The sequence below is a fragment of the Schistocerca serialis genome, chromosome 9, assembly GCF_023864345.2.
Source record: "Schistocerca serialis cubense isolate TAMUIC-IGC-003099 chromosome 9, iqSchSeri2.2, whole genome shotgun sequence".
NCBI lineage: Eukaryota > Metazoa > Arthropoda > Insecta > Orthoptera > Acrididae > Schistocerca > Schistocerca serialis.
Window position 1 is genome coordinate 472,095,898 of NC_064646.1, and position 16,677 is coordinate 472,112,574.

General features: G+C 45.7%; 1 protein-coding gene across 1 annotated transcript in view; it reads left to right on the plus strand.

Annotated features, from left to right (window-relative positions):
* The window catches only part of LOC126419718 (diacylglycerol lipase-alpha), a 582,321-nt gene that overhangs the window by 348,372 nt on the left and 217,272 nt on the right, over positions 1-16,677 (plus strand). Inside the window, exon 15 of the mRNA XM_050086898.1 lies at positions 8,772-9,134. Coding sequence (XP_049942855.1) covers positions 8,772-9,134 — 363 coding nt within the window. The remainder of the gene's footprint in view (positions 1-8,771; positions 9,135-16,677) is intronic.

Sequence of the window (16,677 nt, forward strand, 5' to 3'; positions counted from 1 at the left end):
ACAGGGTTGTAGCCTCTCCCCGATGTTATTCAATCTGTATATTGAGCAAGCAGTAAAGGAAACAAAAGAAAAATTCGGAGTAGGTATTAAAATTCGTGGAGAAGAAGTAAAAACTTTGAGGTTTGCCGATGATATTGTAATTCTGTCAGAGACAGCAAAGGACTTGGTAGAGCAGTTGAACGGAATGGACAGTGTCTTGAAAGGAGGATATAAGATGAACATCAACAAAAGCAAAACGATGATAATGGAATGTAGTCAAATTAAATCGGGTGATGCTGAGGGAATTAGATTAGGAAATGAGACACTTAAAGTAGTAAAGGAGTTTTGCTATTTAGGGAGTAAAATAACTGATGATGGTCGAAGTAGAGAGGATATAAAATGTAGACTGGCAATGGCAAGGAAATCGTTTCTGAAGAAGAGAAATTTGTTAACATAGAGTATAGATTTAAGTGTCAGGAAGTCGCTTCTGAAAGTATTTGTATGGAGTGTAGCCATGTATGGAAGTGAAACATGGACGATAATGAGTTTGGACAGGAAGAGAATAGAAGCTTTCGAAATGTGGTGCTACAGAAGAATGCTGAAGATAAGGTGGGTAGATCACGTAACTAATGAGGAGGTATTGAATAGAATGGGGGAGAAGAGATGTTTGTGGCACAACTTGACTAGAGGAAGGTATCGGTTGGTAGGGCATGTTTTGAGGCATCAAGGGATCACAAATTTAGCATTGGAGGGCAGCATGGAGGGTAAAAATCGTAGAGGGAGACCAAGAGATGAATACACTAAGCAGATTCAGAAGGATGTAGGTTGCAGTAGGTACTGGAAGATGAAGAAGCTTGCACAGGATAGAGTAGCATGGAGAGCTTCATCAAACCAGTCTCAGGACTGAAGACCACAACAACAACAACAACATAAGGACATCACAAACACGCATGCCCGAGGCAGGATTCGAACCTGCGACCGTAGCAACAGCGCGGCTCCGGACTGGAGCGCCTAGAACCGCACGGCCACCGCGGCCGGCTCTCAGTCTATTGATCACATTCACGGAAAGTATGTTGAGGCGTGCCTACCTATCCACAGATTCACGCCTGTCTTGATCTTGTTATTTCCACACAAAAACACGCTCCACCTTCTCTGGCTGACGGTTCCCGCAGGCCTGTTTGACGTAAGCGGACAGTCTCACGGAAAGGGCCAGCCACGGATTGTTTTCGTTGTCGGAGCCCCTAACTGATATTTGGTACAAAGTCGTCCGTACAGTGACACGACTGACAAACATTAGTGAATTCATGGACACAAAACGTAAGCGTCACTCCATTATACAGCATGTTTCACGTGACAGGCCCCTAGTGCTGTTCTCTATAACTGCGTCATTCCACCCATTACGAATCGAAACTTGGAGAGGTCGTCTATATACCGAAATTCGCCAATTTCCTGCATGTCTTGTATTATGCAGCCGTCTTCTGGAACCTCGCATATACACCGAAGAGCCAAAGAAACTGGTACACCTGCCTAATATCGAGAAGGGCCCCCACGAGCATGCCGAAATGCCGCAGCACGACGTGGCATGGACTCGACCAATGTTTTGAAGTAGTGCTTGCGATGCCACTACCCGAATTTATTGTATTATTATTAGACCATGCGGCATCGGACTTCCGGAAAGCGGCTCTTGCGTGTAATAGGTTTCAATAGACACCCAATGGTGATCCAACCACTACACGGAATTTTTGGAATAAATAATGATAATGGCGCGTACAAACTTATTTTTACGTCTATATTTGATTATTAGTAGCACTGATAAATTATTTGAAGTGACTGAACAGGGAGTACTTAATTCTGTATGTTTGTATATTGCCTAACAGGAGGGCATTATTCAATTAAAACAATACCACAGCCTGAAATCGTTTCACAATACATAAACACACATGACAAACACTTGAACTTGTTTTAGGTTAATGTAAACTACACAAATTGTAATTACGGAATTTAATGTTATTGAGATTGCATTGTGCTGAAGGCACAATGTGTACTGTGGTGGCAGTAATTTCCTTGAACGCTTAATTAAAGAACAATATAGATCTGCTTGTCAATATAGTTACTGAAAACACTAATTGAGAATCACGATGCTCAGACGGAAGCGAGTAATTTTTGACTATGGAAATGTACTGAAGAGCCACCACATCGAGCTGGATAGTAATTAAGGTGGCACAGTATCTGGCATCTTCCATCCGTTGCATGAAGCGGCGTCTGCTGGCAATTTCGGCGTTAATTCCGACTATTTTCTCTTGTAATATAGCTACGCCGATACCCACGAACCATAACTTTTCACTGATGTTGCAGCACATAGAAATCACTGGATATGGGGTAATAATGAGCTATTTCCTTTAAATAATTGATTACACTCGGGGAATGCAATTTAAACCACAAAATTATTATTGCCTCCGTCCGCAGCTCGTGGTCGTGCGGTAGCGTTTTCGCTTCCCACGCCCGGGTTCCCGGGTTCGATTCCCGGCGGGGTCGGGGATTTTCTCTGCCTCGTGATGACTGAGTGTTGTGTGATGTCCTTAGGTTAGTTAGGTTTAAGCAGTTCTAAGTTCTAGGGGACTGATGGCCATAGATGTTAAGTCCCATAGTGCTCAGAGCCATTTGAACCATTTTAATAATAATACTAAAGTACCGGGTGATCAAAACGTCAGTATAAATTTGAAAACTGAATAAATCACGGAATAATGTAATTAGAGAGATACAAATTGACACACATGCTTGGAACGACATGGGGTTTCACAAGAACCAAAAAATACAAACGTTAAAAAAATGTCCGACAGATGGCGCTTCATCTGACCAGAATAGCAATAATTAACATAACAAAGTAAGACAAAGCAAAGATGATGTTCTTTACAGGAAATGCTCAATATGTCCACCATCATTCCTCAACAATAGCTGTAGTCCAGGAATAATGTTGTGAACAGCACTGTAAAGCATGTCCGGAGTTATGGTGAGGCACTGGCGTCGGATGCTGTCTTTCAGCTTCCCTAGAGATGTCGGTCGATCACGGTACGCTTGCGACTTCAGGTAACCCCAAAGCCAATAATCACACGGACTGAGGTCTGGGGACCTGGAAGGCCAAGCATGACGAAAGTGGCGGCTGAGCACACGATCATCACCAAACGACGCGCGCGAGAGGTCTTTCACGCGTCTAGCAATATCGGGCGTTTTTTTTTTTTTTTTGTTCTAATAAAACCTCATGTCATTCCAAGCATGTGTGTCAATTTTTACCTCTCTATCTACATTATTCCGTGGTTTATTAAGTTTTCAAATTTATACTGACTTTTTGATCACCCGGTATATCAGAACAGACACTATGTTTCGTATACACAATTAAAGGTAAAGGTAAGCACTGTACTGTGTTACAAATGAATTGCTAAGTAATGGAGTAAAAGTAGAGAATTGTGATGATTATAGAAACCTTCGGTAAACAGCGACGAATGTCGATCGTGCAGAAAGTCTTCGTTGTGGGGAGCGTTCTGGAAAAATTCGTACAGCTGCCTCGCAACACCTTCTGCCTCGCCATTAATTAAATGAATACCACATAGTTCTGTGGTACTAAACGTTCCGTCCGTCCTAACGTTTAACGAAGTCGACAGCTGCCAACGATCGGCATATTGCAACGACTCAAGCACGCAGGCCGTTGTGGCCTACGTGTTTGCAACTCACGCTCGCGATGAAAAATACGCGCAGCGGTAATGTCTACTTATACAGAAACATTGTCTCAGGATGATTTTTTTTTTGTCTGCGACAACCGTAGGAATGGACAAACATGTTACTAGACTAATAAATCTGTTAGTTATGTTCTGCTAACAGGATTTTTTGGCAACTTCTGCTATATACGAAAAAAAAAAAGTTTTGCGTCACCTCGGTGTCGAGAGTTCCGGAACCTGTAGAGAAAATTGGAATAGAGATCAACATAAACATCATTCCTGCCCTTTTTATTCCTCATGAAAACCACACATTGCCTGTTGTACCACCATACAGCGAGACCTTCAGCGGTGGTGGTCCAGATTGCTGTACACACCGGTTCCTCTAATGCCCAGTAGCACGTCCTCTTGCACTGATGCCTGTCTGTATTCGTCGTGGCATACTATCCACAAGTTCATCAAGGCACTGTTGGCCCAGATTGTCCCATTCCTCAACGGCGATTCGGCGTGGATTCCTCAGAGTATTTGGTGAGTCACGTCGTCCAGAAACAGCTCTTTTCAATCAATCCCAGGCATGTTCAATAGGGTTCATGTCTGTAGAACACGCTGGCCGCTCTAGTCGGGCGATGTCCTTATCCTGAAGAAAGTCATTCACAAGACGTGCACAATGGGGGTGCATCCATGAACACGAATGCCTCGCTAATATGCTGCCGTTATGGTTGCACTATCGGTCGGAGGATGGTATTCACATATCGCACAGCCGTTACGGCGCCTTCCATGACCACCAGCGGCGTACGTCGGCTCCCACACAATGCCACCCCAAAACAGCAGGGAACTTCCACCTTGCTGCACTCGCTGGACAGTGTGTCTAAGGTGTTCAGCCTGACCGGTTTGCCTCGAAATACGTCTCCGACGATTGTCTGGTTCAAAGCATATGCGACACTCTTCGGTGAACGTGATGTCAATCCTGAGCGGTCCATTCGGCATGTTGTTGGGCCCATCTGTACTGCGCCGCATGGTGTCGTGGTTGCAAAGATGGACCTCGCCATGGACGGCGGGAGTGAAGTTGCCTATCATGTAGCCTATTGCGCACAGTTTGAGTCGTAACACGACGTCCTGTGGCTGCACGGAAAGCATTATTCAACGTGGTGGCGTTGCTGTCAGGTTTCCTCCGAGCCATAATCCGTAGGTAGCGGTCATCCACTAGATTAGTAGCCCTTGGGCGGCCTGAGTGGGCCATCTCATCGACAGTTCCTGTCTCTCTGTATATCATCCATGTCCGAACAACATCGCTTTGGTTCACTCCGAGACTTCTGGAGACCCCTTGTTGAGAGCCCTTCCTGGCACAAAGTAACAATGCGGATGCGATCGAACCGTAGTATTGACCGTTTAGGTACGGTTGAACTACAGACAACACGAGCTGTGTACCTGGTTCCAGGTGGAACGATTGGAACTGATCGGCTGTCGCACCCCTCCGTCTAATAGGCACTGCTCACGCATGGTTGTTTACATCTTCAGGCGGGTTTAGTGACATCTCTGAACAGTCAAAGGGACTGTGTCTGTGACGCAGTATCCACAGTCAACGTCTGTCTTCAGGAGTTGTGGAAACCGGGGTTTATGCAAAAGTTTTTTTGATGTGTGTATTTACACCCTATACGAACAACTTTATGTTTTCAGGTGGACCTAACAATTCTCTGTAGCATGTTTGTGCGCTAATTTTGTTAATTCTGTAAAAATACACATGATCTGCGCCACTTACTCTCAAAATGTGTATCACCACTTTGGGGAGATTTATACCCCTGTGGTTTCAGAAGAAACCGCACAGAAATTACAAGGCATACAGAAAATAGAAACATGGCAATGGATAGAGACTTGGATGGGTGACATCTGGTGTGCCGAGCCCTCTTGGCAAGTGGAGTGTACTCAGCCCTTGTGAGGTAAACTGAGGATCTACTTGATTGGGAAGTAGCGGGTCTGGTCCCGTAAACTGACATACGGCTGGGAGCGTGGTGTGCTGACTACATGCCCCTCCATATCCGCATCCAGTGACACGTGTGGGCTGAGGAGGACATGGCGGCTGGTCGGTACGGTTCGGGCGGAATTTTTTTTTTTTTTTTTTTTTTTATGGTTAGAGCGATTCTCGAAGTTTGCAGATCACATTACAGGTTATAAGTGTGGCACTATTGTGTACGACTTTATACAAGACGATAAGGAGACACGGGCTACAGAGTGGCTCGGCAGATGTCGTCATAGGAAAGCTGGAGCAGAAATGATTAGCGAACAAGTTAACACAGTAAACAGAAGATTTACTTAATTTGTATTTATCCAAGTTTAAAAAGGCACATTACAAATAACGCAACAGGAAACAGAGTCCAGTTCATACAATACCAACTAGGATGAGACTCACTGTACTAAGCACGAACGATGGCGTCGTAGGAATAGTCTCGAAGTAAAAGTGGGGTGTGTGGCTGCCGCCCCCCATGTTATATCGCTGCTACAAGTGTGGCTCAGTGGGCGCGCACCATTGGGTCCGCCAGATTCCGCCTGACCGCTGTCTGCGTCTAACGGTACCTTGCAATCCCATTACCAACTTTGCAATGCCTGCGGGGTGCCACTACAGACACCATTCGTGAAGTGACAGACGTCAATATGTGCATGCAGGTCACTGAATTCACTAGTACTGCTGCTGCTCAGAAAGGCACAAGTACAGCAACCTACTTCAGAAATCTGTTGATTGGGATGCCTACATGCAGGTCCAAATTATTTAATGTGAGAATACGGAGTGTACAGTTAGGTTACAGGTTGAGGCATGCCTGTATCTGGAGTTAGGCTATGCCGCGGTATTACTAATCGAAACTTGGAGAGGTATTCCATCCACTGACGTGCGTCATTCTTCTGTACACATTCTAGTTTTCTTGCAGTCCTCTGGACGTGCTTGTGAATAACCCTACGATTTACGAGGGTATTTCGGAAAGTAAAGATACACTGTACGCCAGAGGAACAGAAGAGTTTTGGCAAGCAAGTTGGCAACACTGGTGTTAACCTGAACCGTTAGCTTTCTCCTCGCGGTCGTTCGGCAGTTGAACGTTGCTTCTGGTTGGAGTAGGTCGTGTTTAAAATGGCTGCGCCGATTCAGAATCCCGCCAAATGCGAAGTGCGCTCCGTCATACGTTTTCTTCATGCGAAAGGTCAGCGACCAGCGGATATTCACAAAGAAATTGTTTCTATTTATGGGAACATTATGAATCGACAAAATGTAACGAAATGGTGTCGTCATTTCTCTGAAGGTAGGACCGATGTTCATGACGAACAAAGAACACGTCGGCCATCTGTGATCTCTGATGCCCTTCTTTGGAGAACGGAGGAAGAAATTCGTGCGAATAGACGTCTCGCATTGAAAGAATTGCTTCTGATCATACTGGACGTGTCAGTGACAACTCTTTATGACGTTGTGACTGTCAAGTTAGGGTACAGGAAATTGTGTGCGCATTGGGTTCCAAAACTGTTAACGGAAGAACACAAAAAGAAAAGGATGGGCTTTGCCCTCGACTTCCTCACACGCTATGCTGAAGCAGGTGATAAGTTCCTTGATCACATTGTGACAGGTGACGAGACGTGGGTTTATCACCATACACCTGAATCCAAGTAATAATCAATCAATGGCGGCATTCGAATTCACCAAAAGCCAAGAAATGCAAAATGTCGATTTCAGCGAAGAAAATCGTGGGTTCTGTTTTTTGGGACAGACAAGGTATTAATCTGTTGGAATTTATGCCTCCTGGAACGACAATTAATGCTGCTGCATATTGCTAGGCTTTGAAACGTCTTCGAAGGGCAATTCAAAACAAACGCAGGGGAATGCTGGCGAGTGGAGTCCGCTTGCTTCATGACAACACTCGGCCTCACACAGCGCTCGTAACCAAAGCACTACTCAAACAATTCAAATGGGACGTATTGGACAATGCGCCCACCGACTTCCATGTCTTCCGTTACCTCAAGCCACACCTTGGTGGAAAATCATTCCACGACGATGAAGAGATCAAAGATGAAGTTGAAATGTGGTTCCGACAACAGGCGGCAACCTTCTATGACTGTGGAATACTGTTGTGTACATAGTTCCGCGTAGTCAGCGTGTACACAACTTTCCCAGTAGAGTTCACCCCGCTAAGCGCAACAGCGCAGGCGGAGAGCTCGTCCGTCTCTGCACTACGAGATGGCGCTGTCTTAGAGACGGACCAAATTCTGCTTCCACTGATCCACGTATTAATATGTAACGCAGCCAATGAGATTGCTGCTGATGTAGAACCTTTTCTCCTTGCGGATCACACTAGCGCAGTGATACCTGAATGTGTGATGTATTATAATGAGTGTACAGACCTTCGATTAGTTAGTCTGCATTAGTCTGTACCAGTCTGCATTTGTCTGCACCAGTCTATAGTCAAGTTTCAGTCGGCGCCTAATAAGATTACTATATTCCTGTACATAGCCATGAAGATAAATGAATAGACACTTTGTCAAGCATCAGAGATATGTGAGAATAAGATTAACGTACCAAGACCAAAGGAACTTCAGATTGCCAGTTGTAAACAGCATCCAGAATCAAGTTACGTAATGTCAATGCTTTTTATTATTTTAATAAATGTGTGTGAAAATTAATCAAGTTCTGTTTAAAGTTGGTCACCGTCAATGTTCTACTCTAAGCGTGCAAGTGGCATTTCTATCGTCTGACCTAACGGCAGAAGATAAACACGCCACGTTAAGACCGCGAGACATATTGCTGACACTCGCCTACTTCGTTAGAGCGACAAGTCAAATAATCTGACGGTGTGTGTACCGAAGGTCTTACAGTACGCACACCACAAATACAAAAGCTTGTGCACCAACTTAACAAATGTTTGGATAATGGGGGTGATTTTGTCGAAAAATAACGAATACCGCAGGTAATAAGATGTAACTGACGTTTTCTAAATAAATGTACTATTTATGGACTGCGAGCCATTGCATCTTTACTTTTCGAAATGCCCTCGTAGCTGATTGTAGGTGGTGCTGTCCACATTGCGCGCGTGTGTGTGTGTACGGCAGGTTATAACGACGGTGGGGCCGGCCAAGCCGCGGCGGGCGTCGGCGTGCGCGTCGTCGACGCCGGCCGAGCACCTGCAGCCGCTGCTGGCCGCCGCCCCCGCCGCCTCCGCCCCCGCCACCGCCGCCGCCCCCGCGACCTCGCCCGGCTCGCCCAAGGCGTCGACGCCGCCGCACCGGCTGTGCCTCGAGACGAGCTTCACGTCGCTGCAGAGCCCCGGCTCGGAGCCGCAGCAGCTGCAGCTGCAGCAGCTGCAGCTGCAGGCCGCACCGGACGCCGCGTCGCTGCCCTGCGGCCGGCAGAGCGCCGCCACCGCGGGGCCGCTCGCCTGGGAGTTCCCCGCGCTGCTGCTGCACGACGACCAGGTGGGTCCCGCTCCTCCCTGCTGTCCTCCTCCTTTGGCGATAGTCACGGCAGATTCACGAGCACAGTTACTTAAGGATATCAGCACATTGTGCAACATCAATGAACTATAAATGGCTCTGCACAAAACAGTCTACATACTAATGAAAGGTTCGCTAGCAAGAGATCCAATAATTAAAATGAACAATAACAACATACACAGACAACACGATACCTTGGTGTACACATAGTTGAAAGACTGACGTTCAACGAGCACACAAAAGTTACGACCGACAAAGCAACCAAAATAATGCATAAACTCGCCAGACTAAACGCCGCACAGTACAGACTACCATTGTCGACACTCAGGACCTATCACTGTGCACTCTTTGAGTCCGTGGTCTGCTTCGCGGCCAGTACATGGGCTCACAGGCTGCACTTAGTAAATTATAGGAACACGGTTAGGAGGGGGCAAAGAAGTACTCTGGTAGGTTATCTGAGGCCCTCGGTACCACATCATTAGCAGCGCTATGTGTGATCCTTGGAATCTTTCCCATTGACCGAACAATCAGACTGAGGGCAGCCATGTACTGGCTAAAGAAAGGAAGACACGACAAGGTGACAGAGATCACAGGGCACAACCTTAATGATAGACGCCATCTTATCGAGTGGATGGTGGAAACATGGCAGAGGGAATGGGACACGGACGACAAGGGCCGTAGAGTCTACCAATATTTCCCAAACATCAGGGAATGTCTGCAGATGAATCATATAAACCCAAGTAGGGGCATGGTTCACTTTCTCTCGGGTCATGGCCCATACCCCATGCACCTCCACCGCATGGGACTCACTCAAAGTGATTCCTGCACATGTGGCGTAAATGGATCACCAGCACACTTAGTATTTCACTGCCCATTACATATCGAAGACATAACACCTACACAACTACAAATACAAACGCAGGATGACATAAATACAGCTATCAGGAATAAGGACACATGGAAGGAGATTAACCGGGTGACAAACGAAGTATCCCAGGTACTGCACAAATCCTTTAAGCAATCAAGGCCGTACCACAGATTGCGACCAGAGACACAAAACACATGGAAAATGGAACCGTGGGAGACTACCAGCTCTGATCAAGAGAATGATACAGATGTTGAGGAAAACACAAATTCGGAAAACAGCAACAATACGTCACTCACTCATTGACGACTCTCAACACCAAGAATCTTGCCTAGCTAAGCACCAACCCAGCACAGTCAATTACGAATAACGCTTTAAATGTGCGATGCGGGCTGGGAATGGATGGCTCGAAGTACATTCCGAGCCCTCCATCCCCTGTTGGCTAGACGGGGGCAGTCAGACCCTTTTCCCGAACACCTCCAAAACTTCTCCACTACCCTCACAAATCCACAAATCAAACTCACATTTTAAAGTCCTATTAGGTTAAGTATAGTAGATACGTCAGATTAAGATTTCCCTGCATGATTTTCTTTCATTCATTATTTTAAAGCATTTTTCGTAAAACAAATCGTAATTGCATTCCAAATTGTATCCAAGCTGTTAAAGCATGTACATAAAAATGTGATATCACCCAACAATAAAATAAAAAGGTGAACAACGCAGAAACTGGTCCGCCTCCACGTGGCAGGGACGGGCAACATCGAGGGTGGAAGGAAGCTAACAAACTTGCGGCCACTCACGATGGCTAAGAGACCAGAAAACCTCGTTGGGTATATCACAAAAGTATTTTTTGTGATGAAAAAAAGGACCAGCCATATACCCATAGGCGGCTGGTCACCCACCTGGTTTAACGGAAGAAAAAGTACCTATCCTACTCTGCCCTTTCTCGCTTCTCAACACGTTTTCATTACGTCGGTTTCTTGTCTGGCTGTCTGTTCGGTGCAGATTTTGTAATCGATTGTAAATTAACTTGCCGATGAGCTAGAGACTTGATCTTTTAAACATACCAGGGTTGACCGTAGTCCAGCTTGGTTTTCCCTCTCCCATTTCCCACTTCGGCGAGCTGTCAGCGACGCAGTCTTCGTAGCGTGACAGCCGCCGCAGGTGGAGCTTATAATGGATCTTTTACGTTGGGATAAATTTATTTTATTTTTGTTACATGTTTTCGTTAAATAGCTGAATAAATTGTAATTAGGAATGATTTAATTAAGCAGAGTAGAGAAGATAGTCAAAGAGATGTTCATTGGGCGGACATTGTCGTAATGTAACGTCATAGCGTTTTTCGGTTGTTAAAACAAGTCGTTTGTGTTCCGTTCTGCTGTTCGGTCGTGCGTGTATCTGAAAGGGATTGATTCGGGGACTATCATAAATTTTCACATAATAGTTACGATTTGATGTTCCGCCAAAAGGGGTTAACGTCAGTGTTAATTCAAATTGTGAGCGACAGGATTAGTTTTGACAGATACGTGAAAACGGACGTAACGAAAGTTGTTCGCATATCATCCTTGAACGTGACTTTTTATTTAATTAACGACTGCGGGCTCATTAAAAGCTATTATCTCATGATTAGGATCAGTTCCTCTTTCCTCCTAGATAGTGATCATTCATTAACATTTACGTCATAAGAAAAAGGATTATTAATAAAAGTGATGTTAAATGACAATTACGTGTTATTCCGTTAGTGTATATCTCTGAAATGGCATTGATATATAGTTTGTGTTAAATACTGAACTGAGATAGGAAGTAAATTGAAATTAGTGAACATTTGACACTGAGACTATAGAAGTAGAAGCGCTTAAGGTTTCTATTCTCTAAAATGGCAAAATAAGTACGAACTTTAACTCAATAGTCGACATTATGTATTGCAAAGACATTAGCATTTCATACTTATTTTGACGACGCGCTGTTAAATAAAGGAACGTTGAGTCTCTGTACGAGTAATAAAATTAAATCTAAAAACATAATTAATAACGGCGAAAAACTGTATTGCGTGTCGTCATCTGGCAATAAATGCCCAACCCTGGAGACTTGGGTGTTGAAATTAGAAGTCAGGTATATAAAACAAACTTATAAATCCATTCAAGCTACAATGGAGTTGGCACAACACGCGTGCGCAATTATAAGCTCCCATTCGCGTCTCACGCCAGGTGCGAATTACGGTCCGTAATTCGTTTTCTGAGCGCAAAAAAGACTGCGTCAGTGGACATTCATTCCCAGCTATGTAAAGAACCAAGAGAGCAGTGGGACCCGAATGCGTCTGGAGAAAGGAATCACTACAACAGGCAATAGAAAGCTATGAAACTTCCTGGCAGATTAAAACTGTGCGCCGAACCGGGACGCGAACCTCGGGACCTTTGCCTTTCGCGGGCAAGTGCTCTACAAACTGAGCTACTCAAGCAGGACTCACGCCCCGTCCTCGCAGCTTTACTTCTGCCAGTACCTCGTCTCCTACCTTCCAAACTTTACAGAAACTCTCCTGCGAACCTTGCAGAACTAGCACTCCTGAAAGAAAGGATACTGCGGAGACATGGCTTAGCCATAGCCTGGGGGATGTTTCCAGAATGAGATTTTCACTCTGCAGCGGAGTGTGCGCTGATATGAAACTTCCCGGCAGATTAAAACTGTGTGCCGGACCAAGACTCGACCTCGGTACTGGCAGAAGTAAAGCTGTGAGGACGGGGCGTGAGTCTTGCTTGGGTAGCTCAGTTGGTAGAGCACTTGCCCGCGAAAGGCAAAGGTCTCGACTTCGAGTCTCGGTCCGGCACACAGTTTTAATCTGCCAGGAAGTTTCATATCAGCGCACACTCCACTGCAGAGTGAAAATCTCATTCTGGAAACATCCCCCAGGCTGTGGCTAAACCATGTCTCCGCAATATACTTTCTTTCAGGAGTGCTAGTTCTACAAGATTCACAGAAGAGTTTGTGTAAAGTTTGGAAGGTAGGAGACGAAGTACTGGCAGAAAAAGCTGTGAAGACGGGGCGTGAGTCGTGCTTGGGTAGCTCAGTTGGTAGAGCACTTGCCCGCAAAAGGCAAAGGTCCCGAGTTCGAGTCTCAGTCCGACACACAGTTTTAATCCGCCAGAAAGTTTCATATCAGCGCACACTCCGCTGCAGAGTGAAAATCTCATTCTAGAATAGAAAGCTACTCTGCAATAACGGTATTTGCTGATAAACTTTTTATATAAGGGAAGTAGCACGGATACTGCATAACACAGAGTAAGTATCATCTAGGTGTCTCGGAAGTATCAGCAAGTGACCAAAGAAAGATCATCCTAGGATAGAACCATAACAAATGACTCAAATGAATCCGAAACAGCCCTGAATTCTTGGACACTTGGTGGACCATGGCTAAGAGTGGAGGAACAAGACCTACTTCTAAAAATCACCAGCGATACCTCTATATGGATCCTAGGACACCAATGGTAAGGAGGGTTTCTCAGAGAGTAACATGACCAACATCATGGTCAGAAATAGGCCAAGATCCTGGGAAAGTGGGCCTCGCCGGCCTGGGGACTACAGGTTGTCTCCCGGGATACCCCTCGAATTTACGAAAATGCTGAAAGCGAATGCTCTACTGCTGATGAAAGGGTCGCCCCCAGCAGTGGCGGCGCCGCCTCCACGTGGTTCAGTGTTGTCACCCCAGAGTGTGGCTGAAGGTGTTCAAGTGGAAAGTACGTTCCCCCATAATGGCGGTAGTTTTTCCAACCTGGTTCCCTCGTGGTGGTGGAGAACGGTAGTGGATACTTGGGGAGCAGTTGGAGGGAGCATCCGTGATGATGATCCACCTCTGGCAAGGACAAACCCAAACCACAGCTGCCACGCTTGATGCTGTGTGGAGTCCGCAGAGAAACGTGTATCAGCGTACAAAATGTGCGCAAATGGTGCAGAAATTCAAATATAGACGTACGGATGTCTATGACAAACAGCATTCTGGATGGCCGTCAGTTTCGAATGAAACAATTGCGAAAGTGGAAGAAGTATTGCTGAGAGATCTAAGCACGACGTTTCATGAGCTCTGCGAGATGATCTCTGATGTCAGGAATATCAGCATTGACAAAATTTTGACTCAGCATTTAGGGCATGCCAAGGTATGTGCAAGGTGGGTCCCAAGAATACTTACGGAGTGTTCATAGGAGGTGAGGGTATCATCTGGAGTACCCCAGGGAAGTGTGGTAGGTCCGCTGCTGTTTTCTATCTACATAAATGATCTTTTGGATAGGGTGGATAGCAATGTGCGGCTGTTTGCTGATGATGCTGTGGTGTACGGGAAGATGTCGTCGTTGAGTCACTGTAGGAGGATACAAGATGACTTGGACAGGATTTGTGATTGGTGTAAAGAATGGCAGCTAACTCTAAATATAGGTAAATGGAAATTAATGCAGATGAATAGGAAAAAGAATCCTGTAATGTTTAAATACTCCATTAGTAATGTAGCGCTTGACACAGTCACGTCGATTAAATATTTGGGCGTAACATTGCAGAGCGATATGAAGTGGGACAAGCATGTGGGTAAGGCGGATAGTCGTCTTCGGTTCATTGGTAGAATTTTGAGAAGATGTGGTTCATCTGTAAAGCAGACCGCTTATAAAACACTAATATGACCTATTCTTGAGTACTGCTCTAGCGTTTGGGGTTCCTATCAGTTCGGATTGAGGGAGGACATAGAAGCAATTCAGAGGCGGGCTGCTATATTTGCTATTTGTAGGTTTGATCATCACGCGAGTGTTACGGAAATGCTTCAGGGACTCGGATGGGAGTCTCTGGAGGAAAGGAGGCGTTCTTTTCGTGAATCGCTACTAGGAAATTTAGAGAACCAGCATTTGAGACTGACTGCAGTACAATTTTACTGCCGCCAACTTATATTTCGCGGAAAGACCACAAAGAAGATAAGAGAGATTAGGGCTCGTACAGAGGCATATAGGCAATCATTTTTCCCTCGTTCTGTTTGGGAGTGGAACAGGGACAGAAGATGCTAGTTGTGGTACGAGGTACCCTCCGCCACGCACCGTATGGTGGATTGCGGAGTATGTATGTAGATGTAGATACGGAAGACTACAAACGGAAACGTGCCGAAGGGCCCCACAAACTTCCACAGGCCAACGCAACTGAGGCAAGACCGTTGTCACTGGGGACGATTCCTGCTCCACTACACTAAACCAGAGCCGGCCGGTGTGGCCGAGCGGTTCTAGGCACTTCAGTCTGGAACCGCGCGACTGCTATGCTCGCAGGTTCGAATCCTGCCTCGGGCATGGATGTGTGTGATGTCCTTAGATTAGTTAGGTTTATGTAGTTCTAAGTTGTAGGGGACTGACTACCTCAGATGTTGAGTCCCATAGTGCTCAGAGCCATTTGAACCATTTGAACAAAACCAGAAACAAAACAACAATTCCATCATTGGAGACATCCAGGGTCGCCAAAGCCGCTGAAGTTGAAACAGTCACTGTTTACAGGCAAAGTGTGGCGAGCATTGAAAAACATTGAAGAACCTTCGCCTTGTAATCCAAAACAACAGAAGAGGCACGTCCACGAAGGAAGTGCGTTTCCAACAGGACAATGTTCATCCACACATCATACAACCAACATCGTCAATAAATCTGGATGGGATGCTATCACAAACCCGCCCTACAGCCCACACATACCCCAAAAGACTTCCACGTCTTCCCTGAGTTGAAGAAGCATACGGGTGGGACACACTGCACAACCAAAGACGAGCTGAAAGAAAATGTTGTAAGCTATCTTTGCGGCACAGGGGGAGAGTTCTGCGATGCAGGATTACAGAAGCTGGTATACTGCATGCAAAAATGCATTGATCTCACCATCGATAATGTGGAAATGTAGGTAACAGCCTAATCTTTCCATACCTGTATTATTCAATGCCAATACAAGTTTTTCTTTTTTCATTATGAAAAATGATGGGGAACCTTATTTTACGGACAGCCCTCATAGCACAGAACAGGATGACAGTGCAGTATTAACTCCTTTTCCTGTCAGTCTGTTTGATGGGGGTGAAAAAGTATCATAATGCCTGATGTCTAGGCTGCCCTGCAGGATCAGTGTGTTGTGTGGGCTGTATAGGAACGTGTTTCAGTGGTAGATGCATAGACGGGCAAAGGTGAAGGGATAGAGGGGGGGGGGGGCGAGGAGAAAATGGACAGAGAGAGGGGAGGAACAGATAGACAGAGGGAGAGTGGATGAGATGAACTGAATGATGGTGTAGGGAGAAGATGTGGGGATGGTACACGGAAGGTGAATGACTGACTTTGGAGTATTGCGAGGATTTTAGGAAAACATAGCTCATCCTTTAAGGAGACCCATGTACACGCGTAGGATGCCAGCGTGAGCGTGACCTGTTCGTGAGTACTGCTCGAGAATCTGAGATCAGCACCTGGTCAGAACAAAGGAATACATCGAAGCAATACAGAGGTGGGCTGCTAGATCTGTTAACGTTGGGTCTGCACAACACACAAATATTACAGTCCGGAACCGCGCTGCTGCTACGGCCGCTGGTTCGAATCCTACCTCGGGCATAGATGTGTGTGGTGTCCTAAAGTTAGTTAGGTTTAAGTAGTTCTAAGACTAAAAAAAAATAAAAATAAAAAA